This window comes from Octodon degus, unplaced genomic scaffold (genome assembly GCF_000260255.1).
Source record: "Octodon degus isolate 3935 unplaced genomic scaffold, OctDeg1.0 scaffold00075, whole genome shotgun sequence".
NCBI classification, from domain to species: domain Eukaryota; kingdom Metazoa; phylum Chordata; class Mammalia; order Rodentia; family Octodontidae; genus Octodon; species Octodon degus.
In genome coordinates, this window is record NW_004524651.1 from 2,837,426 (window position 1) to 2,851,325 (window position 13,900).

The 13,900-nt window shown below is 39.8% G+C and overlaps 1 protein-coding gene across 1 annotated transcript in view; it reads right to left on the reverse strand.

The window, feature by feature from the left end:
- Positions 1-13,900, reverse strand: part of Mib1 (mindbomb E3 ubiquitin protein ligase 1) — a 160,366-nt gene that overhangs the window by 121,395 nt on the left and 25,071 nt on the right. The window contains exons 2-4 of the mRNA XM_004635780.3: positions 12,698-12,869; positions 10,527-10,656; positions 2,393-2,497 (exon numbers count right to left, since the gene is read on the reverse strand). Of these exons, the coding sequence (XP_004635837.1) occupies positions 2,393-2,497; positions 10,527-10,656; positions 12,698-12,869 (407 nt within the window). The remainder of the gene's footprint in view (positions 1-2,392; positions 2,498-10,526; positions 10,657-12,697; positions 12,870-13,900) is intronic.

The following is a 13,900-nucleotide window of genomic DNA, read 5'->3' on the forward strand; positions in this document are numbered from 1 at the left end:
TTTTGGTGGAACCAGGGATTGAACTCAGGCCCTTGCACTTGCCAGGGAAGTGCTTATTCTACAGAGCCATCTCCCCGGCCCTCCCCAGCCTTTTCTAATTAATTAATTTTATGAAAAATAGAGCACAAATGTTAACAAATCCTTTGTTCAGTTCATTTCTTCTTCATTTCAACTTAGTCCTCGCTTTACCATAACTTGGTTAACTCAAGTTCCTCCTACTATCTTTTATACAAAAATTATTATTTCAAGGCAACAGCAGAGGTACCTGCAGTGTAGGGCACAGCAAAGAAAATGCACACTTAGAAGAGCAATCTAGGGTGTTCCTGTAGAAATTTAGAATAAAATTTCAAGTTGCTTTAAAATGCCTTATAGGGCCAGTGACAGTTCAGCAGACTAAAAGCTTGCTAGGTAAGCACAGGGGCCAGGGTTCCATCCCTGGCACCACATGCAGAGCTGGCCCTGCTGCTGGGTGCACTGAGCCAGCGATGGAGTCTGGGCTAGTGGCACACGCCTATAATCCCAGCACTCAGGAGGCATAAATCAGGAGGATCACTAGGAGTCCAAGCTGCACAGAGAGACCCTGATACCCCCCCAAAAAAAAACCTTAAAATGCCTAATAATCAGTGATTAATGTATCTTACTCCATTAAGGAAAGGAGCTCCTTTATTCATGCACACAGGAGCCAACTCTCTACAGCCTTTTATGTCAGCTGGACAGAGTGTCACTCTCTCCTTGCCAGACATAATAAACATCAAATTGTTTTAATATGATGCTTTAACCCAGCAATTCACTTTTAGGAATCGACCCGAAAGAAACACACCCAGAATGAGCAAAGAAATACTCAAGGATGTTTGCTGATATTACTGCCTGTGAAGGAGGGATACTCACCAACAGAAACCTTATTAAATGATGATATAATCACATAAATAAAGGAGTACTACTCTTTGCCAATTTATGTACACAAACCAGTCAGCACATACTGTGCATAAATCTTTGAAGCAAATGCTTAAAATCCCAGAAAAATTCACAATAACTGGTGCTATATCCAATAATAAAGCTAAGCAAATTACATGCTAAAATTCACATGGTGGCTTTTTTAATGGATATATTAAAGAGACAAGAAATTTCACTTCTGTGGTGAAAGACAAAAGACAGTTGAGAAACAAATGAAATTTAAATAATTTTTTTTCTCCTGTATTTAGGGTCTACAAGGTCTCACTATACAGATTGGACTTGTAGTGATTCTCCTGTTTTCAGCTTCCCAATGGCTGGGATTACAGGCATGCGCCACCACGCTCGGTCTCAATCGCTGTCTCATGTGTCATAGGGGCAGGGGTGGCACAGCATGCTGGGGCCACTGAGCTCCGAAAGAAGCAGGCACTTTAGTCTGCTGAGCTATCAGGTCAGCCCTTAAATAATGTTTTGAATCAGGAATATATTCAAGATTGAAATGATACAAAAGGATTTACTGTTCACATGAATTATACTACAAATTAAATAGCAAAGTCAAGTCTGAACAACAGTTCATGAAATGCAGACCTGTAGAGCAATTCACTGAATATATCTCCATTATTTAATTAAGCACTTATGTACTTTTACGTATTTCTAAGTTAATCATTCTTTATCAGTTCCTATACTTTCAAAAAATAAGAAAGAAATCTCCTTAAAATAGGTTTACTATGGACCAGGGATATAGCTCAGAGACATAGTACCTGCCTGGTAAATGTAAGGCCCTGAGTTCGATTCCCAGTACCAAAAAAATTATAGCAAGTTTAATACCTACTATACTTTATATACTTTTATCAGCTACCAGAACAGAAAATACAACACAAAACTTTATTAATCCCTGTCAAGAACTAGAGTTACAAATGATCTTAAATTTCTGAAAGATTTTAATAAATAAACCTCTAACATTAACCTGAATGAGTAACACTATAAAATTAGATACAACAGGGTATCCAAACATTTACTGAGAGTAAAAATCATATTTATATTTTTTCTTGCAATATGGGGTACTGAACCCAGGGTCTTCATACCAAGCTTCATCTACATCTCTTTTTAATTTTTTACTTTGAGAGACAGTCTTACTAAGTTATTCCCAAAGCTGAGCTCCAATTTACAATCCTTCTGCTTTAGCCTCCCAGAGTGCTGGATTATAGGCATATCCCACTACAGTGGCTACCATATTTATTAGTAAACAGTTAGATGTAATAAAATTACAAAGGTCTCACAAGTTTACTGAATTGTTTCACTGACTTCCCTGTTAATATATACTCATGATTCAGATAGCTATATTCTAACAGGCAAGGAGGAGATTAAAACACTGATGCAGGCTGTTACTTCCCTCCCCTCCCCCACCCACCATCATTATCCATGCATCCTCTCTACTCACCATGCCTTCAAAGCCCACTCGGTACAGGTTCTTAGCACCATTATCCCAAAGAACATAGGCCGCACTGTGTGGGCTTGAAGCACTCCAGTCTTGGATTTCCGTTACCTAACAGAAGTAAAGAAGAAAAACTCTTTTTAAAAAAGTAAGAAATTTTTATGTGCCCTTTTTTTTTTTTTTTTTTTTGCAGAACTGGGGATTGAACTCAGGCCCTTGCGCTTGCCAGGGAAGTGCTTATTTCACTGAGCCAGCTCCCCGGCCCCAAAAAGGGAAGAAATTTTTTAAAAAATAAAAAAGGAAGAAAGAAGTTATTCTCTTAATTACTATACTCAAATCTTAAAAAGTATTTCACCTGTCAAACTGTGTAGCAAGTAGAATAACTTGTCAAATATGCCACTTCCACCATACAATGAATCCTTATAGCCATATTTTTCCAGAATTAAAAGGTTATTTCTAAAACCACTGTAGAAATTTTAAGTTAGGTGTCTCAAGGATCACAGCAATAGATAAACAGAAAATAATTTGCTGTGAAATTTTAAACCTTTACATTTTAAGAAGATTTGATAGTACCATGGTCTTTTTTTGAGACAGGGTCCCAGTATGAAGTCCAAGATGGCCTTGACTGCTTATGTAACCCAGACTCCCCAACTCACAGTGACCCTCCTGCCTGGCCTCCCCATCGCTGGAATTATAGGTGTGTGCACCACCACACCCAGCCATATTCTTTTAAACTAATTACTCAATATGAAGTCCAATATCTACAAACAAACATACAAACTAATTCAAGATAAGCTGGTTCCCTGAAACTACAAATTGACAAGCAAAAGACGCTAAAGAGTTCGCATGACAATGTTCATAAAGCTGTCTCTTCCTGCAGCAGTGTCCCACTGCTCCGCCCAACGAGCATCAAATCACCTAAGCTCAGACAGTGTTTCTCCAGCAGGAGCCGGAAACCACCTCCATCCTTCCCCAACAAGGTGAATAATTTCTGACTGATTTCACTCAGTCACATTCATGTACACGTGCGTTTGTGTGCACACACACACACACTCACACACATGCCCTTCCTTGCTCAAGGACCTCCAATCAGGCCCACAGAATGAAAACACCAGGTCAGTCTAAAGTGCGCATATTAAGCTGCACACACAATTCAGACTGCATCTCTCCATTCAGGAACACAATTAGCAGTGCTTCACTGCTTTAAAAACATACTGCTATTTTCACTAAAGTTCACAGCAACCTTTCTTTTGGCCCTGTAGTAAATAAGTTTTGTGAGCTTGGTATTTTATGATGCTTTTGTACAAATAAAATGTTTTATGTTTAAGATCTAATCATATAAGAAATATTTAAAGTTATCAGTCAATGAGGCCATTTATTTTTAAATATAATGTACATTATAAAGTATGGTATATAAATTTTGTAAGACAAGAAAAGTTCTGCCGGTAGTCTTCATACCCCCTTAGCTGCCAACAGAGGTAACTGCTTCCCCTGGGCAGGTCACTGCTGCAGTGGCTCGCACAGCAACACTCTGAAGTGAAACCTGCAATCTGCACCCTCTGCTACATCAGATTCTCCTTCACTAGTTAAGAAAACAAGGGCCAGGGAAATGGCTCAGTAGAATAAGCGCTTGCTTGGCAAGCACAAGAGCCTGAGTTCAATACCCAGTTCCACAAAAAAAAAAAAAGAAAGAGAAGAAAACACCATACTGTTATCAGTGCCTCAATTTTTAGAAAAAGAACCAAAAATAGCACTTGACAGCTCACAAACAATTTTTATTTCAAACTTCTTATAAGCTAATTCAATAGTCAATTCTGAATCAATAAATACAACTCCTTCAGGTGTTAGTATGGCATAAGTTATTACTGACAAAGAAACAAAATGGAAGGCATAAAAAAGAACTAGTTATACTACTAATCCTGATTATAAAATACACATGGAATTTCCAGCAAGATGACAAAGTACAAGGTCACTAAAAAACTTTATACAAAGGATGGATCTGAACATTACCTCTAGCTTATTCATCAACCTTAATATCACTAAGAGTAAAACAATTAGACATTATGTGCCTCCGATACAACACAACAAAAATACATGCCATCTCTTGTCCCACCTCCCCACAATGCCATCACTTGTGAGGTACATGCACCAAAATAAATTTGAACCTTTCTAGATGTGGCAGCATTTGCCTATGATCCCAGCACTTAATTACAATGCCTGAAGCAAGAGGATCACGAGTTGGAGGCCACCCTGGGTTATACAGTGAATGCAGCCTAAACTACATAGTGAGACCCTGGCCAAAAAAGCTAAAAAAAAAACCACTTGAATCTCTGAATCTAATTAACCTCTAGTTCTAACACACCCACAATTTATAAAAAATAGATACATACCAAAGATAACCAAATGTAAAGAATCTGCTATCTTCAACAACTGGCATTTTAAAAAATGTTCATAATTGTTAAAAACTGATTGATGAGTACACAGAACTATGTTACACTATTCTTTTTACTTTGGTGTATATTTGAGATTTTTCCATGAAATATTTTTCAAAAACAAAGAAATATGATCCAAGCTATTCTAACTCACATGTATTCAAAAGCATTATCTGTAAAACAAAAGTAGCCTGGTTGGGGAGACAGCTCGGCAGTCTAAGCACCTGCCTGGCAAGCACAAGGACTGGGTTCAATCCCCAGAACCTCATGCCATGCCAGCCACTGGAACCGGGCATGGTGGCGCATGCCTGTAATCCCAGCACTAGGGAGGCTGAGACTGGAGGGTCACACAGTCTGTACATACTGAGATCCTGAAACCAAAAAAACCCCCTTAAGATAGTAACACAGGCAGGCCGGCCAAATAATAGCTCAGCGGCTTAAAACACCTGCTTAGGCAGACAAGCAGCCAGGGTTCAATCCCTGGCGTGCCATGCCGGCCCCGCCCCCAGGGCACACTGAGCTGGTGATTGAGACTAGGCCTGGTGGTGCACACCTGTAATCCCAGTTTTTGGGGAAGCTAAACACAGGAGAATCACTATAAGTCCAATCTACATAGTGAGACCCTGTAGACCCTTACTAAAATAAAAAATAAAAAAGATACTAACACAGGCAATATGAAAAAACAAAAGGGAGCCAGGCACCTTGGCAAATGCCTATAACCAACTGCTCTGGAGGCTCGCATAAAAGAATCCAAATTGAAGGCCACCCTGGGTAATCTAAAAGTCAGCCTGATTTGATTCCATATGAAGAAACAAGGATTGAAGATGTAGTCATTTTATTAGAGTACTTGCCTACCATTCTTAAGGACCTGATTTCAATATCCAACATCAATAATAATGACAACGACGATGATGATGATGATGATTATGATGATGATGATGATGATACACAACACACAACTGATGTGAGTTATGTCAGGTAACTGGGAGAAAGTAGCCAGCCCTGGAGTGAAAAGAAGAGCTTCATTCACACACAGGTAAAAATATAATTAGACCTGTGGTTGTAGCTCAGCTGGTATACAAAGCTCTGTATTCAAAGCCCAACACATAAAAAAAAAAAAAAAAAAAAAAAAAAATTATGTAATTTTAAACATGTGCTTAAACAATGATACTCAGAAGATTTGTTAATTATATGAAAGTCCTTCACTCAAATGGTTTTATTTGGCACCAAGCCAGCAGCTACAGTAACTACAGTTTCAACTCAACCCCACAATGTTTCCCTAACGCAAAACACACATTAGGTCATTTTCTAGTTCAAATCATTCAACAAATGGTAGCAAGAGAGAACCACCAGAAATGTACCCTGATTTCCATGACAAATATGGTAATGTTTTACTAGTTGGTGGAGCCACATTCTGTATTGCTGCATGAACCTATACAGCAATACAAATTGGAATAGAATGGAACCATTCCCCTGTTGGCAGAATCACCACCAAGGAATGGAGAGATCAGTAATCATGCCAGCTGACATCATACAGCTAAATTATTTCTAAATGAAATCATGATTGATGCCAAGTAAAAGCACTGTGTATCCATTAAAATATGGCCAACGAAGAAATAAAGCACAACTGAAACCTTCAAAAAAATGGTTTTATTTTTCTTCATTTCTCTAAAATGTAGCATATGTTCAATCATAACAAACCAAAAATACTCATGACTCAAAGCTTCAAGGATGCTTACTTTTTACCCCCCAAAAGTACCAATATAATAAACCTTAAGAAAGTACCATTTAGTGGCTTAAAACTTCAGCAACCGCCCTCAAAAGCTGGTTAAAAAAGAAATGACTTTCAGTTCTCTAACCATGAAACAGTTATATGTCGTAATTTTTTAGAACAGAAGTATTAAAAACCTAGTTCTCATGAGCTCTTTCAAAACAAGTTATTAAAATGTGTACACCAGCTGACATGGTGGTACACACCTATAATCTCGGCACACTTAAGCAGGAGGACTGCTGTGTGTTCAAGGCCAGTCTGGGCTACATGAGTTTAAGGGTAACCTGAACTACCTAGTAAGACTCTATCTCATAAATAAAGAAATAAAATAAAATAAGTATTCTCCCAGAAAAGTTAACTAAATAAGTGAACAGAAAACGTGAGCTGCACCAGGAAAGATGCGAGGCATCCACTATAGGACGTCATGGGAGTAGCCAAGTGATGACAGGGCCCAGGCACCAAGGGGGACCCATCAGACAGGAGCACACATGAAGGCTTGTCCCACCAGGTTCCTGCCACGATTGTGTCACTTACCAACCTGAGCACATGCTGCTCAAGTGAGCCTATGCCCATCTCACCCACAATAGGATTGTCTGGATTATGTAGCGGTGATGCTTCCACCCTCCCACTCACCACCACCACCCATTCCCTACCGCCCTTAATACTCCTCAAACTCTGAGGTGGACTACAGTAAGCTCAGAAAAAAAAAAAAAAAACACAAAGCAGGGGCTGGGGGGATGGCTCAGTAGAATAAGCGCTTGCCTGGTAAGCGCAAGGACCTAAATTCAATCCCCGGTTGCGAAAAAAAAAACAAAAACGCACACACAGAGCAGCCTGTGCCCTGACATCATGCCTGCCCAATGTGCAGCAACAGCTCTGATCCCCCTTCCAGGGTCTGTGAGGGGAGCTCTGTGCACCCAGGACTCACAGTGACTGCCCCAGAGGACTGCCATAAATTCCCCAATGGCGCTGGTGGCAGGCAGATAAACCCACACAATCCATTTAGCTACTGTGCTCCTGGAGCCTTCATCTAAACGCACACTTTCTATACAGTTCTTACAACAGTGAGGTGTATGCTTGCTGTTTGGTCTTTCAAAACTTGAATGCTAACTGTTAAAGGGTACAGTGCTAAACAAAAACCAGTATAGAAAAATAAGGGAAGGGCCGGCCAGATAGCTCAGTGGACTAAAGCGCCTGCTTAGTCAGAGCATAGCAGCCCAGGGCCCGCTGAGACAGCAACTGAAACTGGGTGTGATATTGCACCTGTAATCCCAGCACTTGCGAAGCTGAAAACAGGAGCATCACTAAGAGTCCGATCTATGTAATGAGACCCTGTGGACCCTGTACTAAATACATTTAAAGAAAAAGAAAAGAAAAACAACGGAATGATTAGTATATAATTTAGGACATTAAATGTTACCTTGGGGGTAGGTGTTGAAACAAGGGCAGGACACAAAAGGTGGTTTTAAAGGTATTTATTCTAGGGGCCAGGGAGATGGCTCAGTGGAATAAGTACATCCCTGGCAAGCACAAGGGCCTGAGTTCAATCCCCAGTTCCACCAAAAATAAAATAATAATAATAAAGGTACTTATTCTACTCCTTCATCTGGATACTAAGGACAAAAGTGTTCACTTTACTGCTGAAACTCTCTCGTATAGTTATGGTTTGGCTGGTGTGTAAGGCAGGACTGCTACAGAGCAGCATGGGGGTCACTGCACCAGATTATCTCCTAAGGGGGCTTATCTTGCCCACTGGCTCACTGAGCATATTCCTATGGAGATCCACCAACACAGAAGCGGCAACTCCTTCAAAGCCACACTGCTCTATTTTTCTTTTCAAAACAATGTTTCTCAAACTTTAACCAAGGGATCTTGTTAAAATGAAGATTCTGATTTTAGAAAGTCAAGTAAAACGTAGATCTGTCACATTCCTCACAGCTGTCAGGTGACACACCACACTATATTCTCAAGAATTTATATTTAGATCTTCTGTTTGTCTCTCTTCCTTAATAAGAATACAGGCTTCAAGAGGACAGGATTTTTTTTTTTTTGTATTTAGTACAGGGTCTACAGGATCTCACTACACAGATCAGACTCATAGTGATCCTCCTGTTTTCAGCCTCCCAAGCACTGGGATTACAGGTGCACGCCACCATGCCCAGTCTCAATCACCATCTCAGTGTGCCCAAGGGGCAGGGGCAGGGCTAGCACAGCATGGCAGAAATCAAACCAGTCCCTGCATCTGCCTAAGCAGGCACTTTCATCCACTGAGCTATCTGGCTGGCCCAAGATGACTGAATCTTTGACTTCTTTGCTTATTGCCATATCTAAGTCTCTTTCCTGAATAAAAATCAAGTTTTTGTTTCGCTTTGCTTTGGGTGGTTCTGAGGACTGTACCCAGGGCCTCACACATGCTAGGCAAGGACTCTTCCACTATACTATACTTCATTCTTTTTTTTTCAAGTCAGAATCCCACTAGGTTACCCAGGCCTTGAGCTTCTAATCATCTTGCCTTAGCCTCCCAAGTAACTGGAATAACAGGTATATGCCAACACACCTGGCAAGAATGGAGTATTTAGAATACCTAAAATATATCTGTCTGATTTCAAAATATTAAATACTTTGTCATTTAAAATAAATCAATAAAATTACTGTGAATTTAGAAAGCTATTTGAAGAAATGCTTAAAAATTTTAAGTACCAGTCTGTTCAAAAGAGGCTTTTAAGTTCTTGTGAAAAGTTTCTCAGATAATACTCATGTTTAAGGTTGTCATTCTTCAATGCTTTTTTTTTTTTGGCGGTACTGGGGATTAAACTCAGGACCCTGCACTTGCCAGGAAAGCGCTTATTCTACTGAGCTATCTCCCCAGCCCCTTCAATGCTTTTAAGAGCATGAACAATGGAACCAATGGTGATAATACCCTAAACCTCTACATGAAGTACTATTCACTTCCGGCCACCCTGCATGCAGTGCAGCACAGAACACACTCAATACTACCTGCTGACTGACTGAATCCATGAAGGAATAACCAGCCAAAGGAACACGAGATTAAAAATAAATTCAAGCAACAACTCACTGACCCCACTCTAGAAAACATGCCACATAAACTTCCTTCAGAGTAACTGCTAGGACGAAGTCCAGCACCCTCTACCAGCCTGGCTCACTGGGAAGCAGCTGCCAGCGGGCACACAGCTCTGGGACAGAGCACTCACCTAGCATGGCAAGGCTCAGTTTGGTCTCCAGTCAAACTTAAATAAATAAATAAAGCAAGCAGTCTATTGCCCCTGTGAAACAAGTCTCTGGGTGAACAAGACATACAACCAGTCAACTAAATTCTTTTCATGAACACAGTGCTAAGCATGTGCTCTACCACTGAGCTACCCTCTCAAATGAAATGTTAGCAGCACAGAAACCAGGAGCAAAAAAACATTACTTAGGGAGGCCTGAGTGAAGTGAGGTATTCAGGAAATCATTTTGAGTAACAAGTATCAATGGTTATAAAATGAACAATCTGTTTTCTTCCAAAAACAAAAAATAAGGAGGGGGAATAAGATTTAAAACTCATGGAGCTGGTGAGATAGCTCAACAGACTAAGTGCCTACTTAGGCAAACTCTGGGACTGGGATTTGATTCCCAGCACCATGTGCCATGCCAGCCCTGCCCCCGGGGCATGCTGAGCCAGCCACCAAGTCCGGGCATGGTGGTACATCGCTGTAATCACAGTGCTGGGGAGGCTGCAAAACAGGAGGATTACTATGGAGTCCGAACTGTGCAGTGAGACCCTGTTCCAGATACATTAAAAAAATAAAATAAAAAAGATTTAAAACTCGTTAGTGGCATAGGAAAAAGGAGCCAAGAGACCCATGCATAGCACTACTCCAGATGACCGATACATGCAAAGCTCAGGTGCACAGGGAGACTGAGGAAGGCGCAGTACCTTTCCCCGGCGCCCGCTTCCTCCATCCTGGTCTTCCCACTGCCAGTCCACTCCTCGTACCACTCTGGCACCTGCGAAGATTCCTCTGGCTGTAATCTTCTTAGATTTCCTACGAGACTCCAACAGAACCCTAAAAATATTTTCAAGTTTATATAAGTATGGGTAATATTTATATGTAAAAGCACTTATACATATAAAATGTGCTATGCTGCTTAAGAGAAAAATAATGCAATATTATCCATTTTCTTGAGTCTCAAAAAAATAATATGCCCAGGATCACCTAAGTTAAAAAGTCATAGGATCAAAATATGAACCCACTCTAACCACTTTGGGATACCACTACAGTCTTCACTACTTAGAGGTGGCAAACTCAAATCCCACTGCTGCTACCACATGAGTAAAAGAAACAAGGACCTAGGAAAGACAGACCCACAGCCACAGGCGGCAGACAGCACAGGGCCTGAGACAAGACATGAGCAGCAGGGCTCCAGACAACTCCAGTGCACACACCATCAAAGTGGCGCAGGCAGGCCCTGCTTCAGTCAGCTGCAAAAGGAGTAATGTGAGGTCTGGCACTGAGTTTTCTTGGGTACATGTGTTCTAAGAATCCACACAGGGTGAACAAGAATTAAGACATTCAGAGTACTATGTATGCCAGTAAAATACTACACTGCCTCCGAAGTACTACATACTTACAAAAGATTATGGACCTCAACAAAGATGTAAATGCAGCTATCTAGCCCAGCTTGCTTTCCAAGGCTATTTCTTACTCCTCTGTATCCTTACTCTTGTATTCAGTCAACTTTGTTTTTTGTTTTCTTTTCTCTAAATTTATCCTGTTTTTGTATTGATTCTTGTAATGTTTTTACTATTTTGTAGCTTTTATAACCAAAAGACAATAAAGAAATAACTTGTTTAAAATTACTCAGGACTGTGAAGATAGCTCAGCAGTCTAAGTATCTGCCTGGCAAGCACAAGGATCCAAGTTCAACCCCCATTACTACATGCCATGCCATGGTGGCACACAGCTGTAATCCCAGTGCTGGGGAGGCTGAGACAGGAGGATCACTACAAGTCTGAACTGTGTAGCAAGACCCTGTATCAAATACATATATAAAAAGCTTTAAGATTACTCAGTTAATAAATGACAAGGCACTGTAAATCAAAAATCTATTCCTACTCCTAGTTGGCTAACTGGCTATATTCTTACTCGTATACATTATTCCTCACTACATGTTATAGCTTACGTCTACAAGGCCCCGCAAGCCTCATGTAGACCAGAGGGGCTGATTTATGGTTTATGATGCTGGATAAAGTATATAAAGCTGGAATTAAAAGTGTGATTACTAAATAACACCACTGACTGGTTTGGCATAGTTCTAGATGTAGATAACTGGGAAGTCCAGCCTGCAGATTAGTAGTACCACCCAAAGAGTGGGTAATCTGGAAGAGATAAAGGGAAAGGCAGGCTGTTACGGCTGTCTTCCGCCTGCTATGAACAGTTCCTCCTCTGTACTGCCCCTGTGCCACACGCCACCCTGCCTCGGAGCCAGCCAACTATGAACTGAAACCTCTACAAACTGTGAGACATAATAAACCTTTCTTCCTTTAACTTTGAGTGATACCACACAAGAAGATTTAATCATCCAAAACTTCAGACCTGTGAACAATAAACACGCCTCTCATTGCTTCTCAGACACATAACACGTATCCCTACTATAGTCCAAAACAGCACATGATAATCAGCTGACCCATAATTCTCTTCCAAGTGTAAGCTCAATAATACTGTCTTATTTATGTTCAAATCTCCACAAACATACTGGCTGTCATGTGGTCTTAACCAAGGGGACCTAATGTTCATCTGGTAGCAATTAACAGAATAGAAAACATAGCAAGAAAAAAATGATCAGGCCTTCTCAGGTTGCCCTCACATTTCCAACTGCTGAATGGTACCAAGTATCTATCTCTGCTACAGTAAGAACAGCCCTGTGATCTTGGCAGTCTGTTGTACAATTCCATTTTCACAAAACTCCACTAGTCCTTGCTATTTGCTACCTCTTCCTCCTAAACCAACTGTCAGAAGGCATTTCTAATTCTATTTGTAAGGCTAAGTAGTATAAAACTTGAGTTCAAACAGAGTCAGGACTGAAAAAAAAAATTGTTTCTCCTACCTCTCGCTTCCTGGTGTGGTGATTCTGTAAAAGCGATGCCTCAAGTGATGCTTATCTCCATGATAGCACACTGTGCACAGATCGTAATTTGTACACTCAGCACACTTCCACCGAATGCCAATGATAGGTTGTTGGCGGCAGGTATCACACATAGTCCCATCGTGTTTGATGCCTATTAAACAAAGACCCATACTTACATTACTTACAAATATTTACATAATCATTTCCTTTCCAGAGTACAGCTATGTGACATTTACCTTGTTTTCAGACATAAACTGAAACTTAGGTTCAACACTGATTAAAAAGAATCTTTTAACACCAATGTTTCAGATTAGAAAAACTCAGAAATCTTTTAAGGAATTTCAACCTACCTACTCTCCAAGATAATTTTATCCTGTTACCATGGAAACAAACTAACAATTAACTTAAGCATTTACTACAGAGTTTGAGTGTATTATAAACAATACACTTTAGAAAATGATTGGTAAGCACATTTCACCCATTTAAAGGAAAACAATCCTCTTATGTTGGGTTGCTTCCCTCCCTTAAGGAAAAAACAGCAAAAAATGATCTCCACTAAAACTATTCACATGGATGGAGAGAGACATTTAAACTACAAAAGATACCCCACAAAGTGATGAAAAAACCTTTATCTTAGGGCAACAGAATTGGGGTACTTCTCCTTTACTATCCTGTGATATTAAAACCACTTGTTCGATAGACTAAAACTGTAATTTTTTAAATAATATGTGGTTGTGTCTGTAAATACGATATCATGTCCGCATCCTGTACACAATTAACCACTAGGAAGAATGTATGCAATGTGTTAATTATTGAAACTGTCCTACCAATTTGATTTGAAACTGTCTTATTGCTGTTTCTCAATAAAACTATGAAAAAAATATTAAAAAGATGCCATTTAATTTTGTTCTTCCATTGCTAATATTTTTCTATATATAAGCTTTAATGATTTTTTTCTTTACAATTAGTTTTAGACAATTTCAGTTTTGTGCATCTTGGTATGATTTTATTCATATTTCTTGTGCAAGATATATTTTTCTTGAAAATTTGGTGCTATAATTTTAACTAAATTCAGAAATTTTAAATCTTTAAATATTAATTGCCTACCCCATTCTACTTTGAGAATTTTAATTATATGAATACAAATTTCTTGATTTTGGCAAGGGTAAACTATTATCTGAC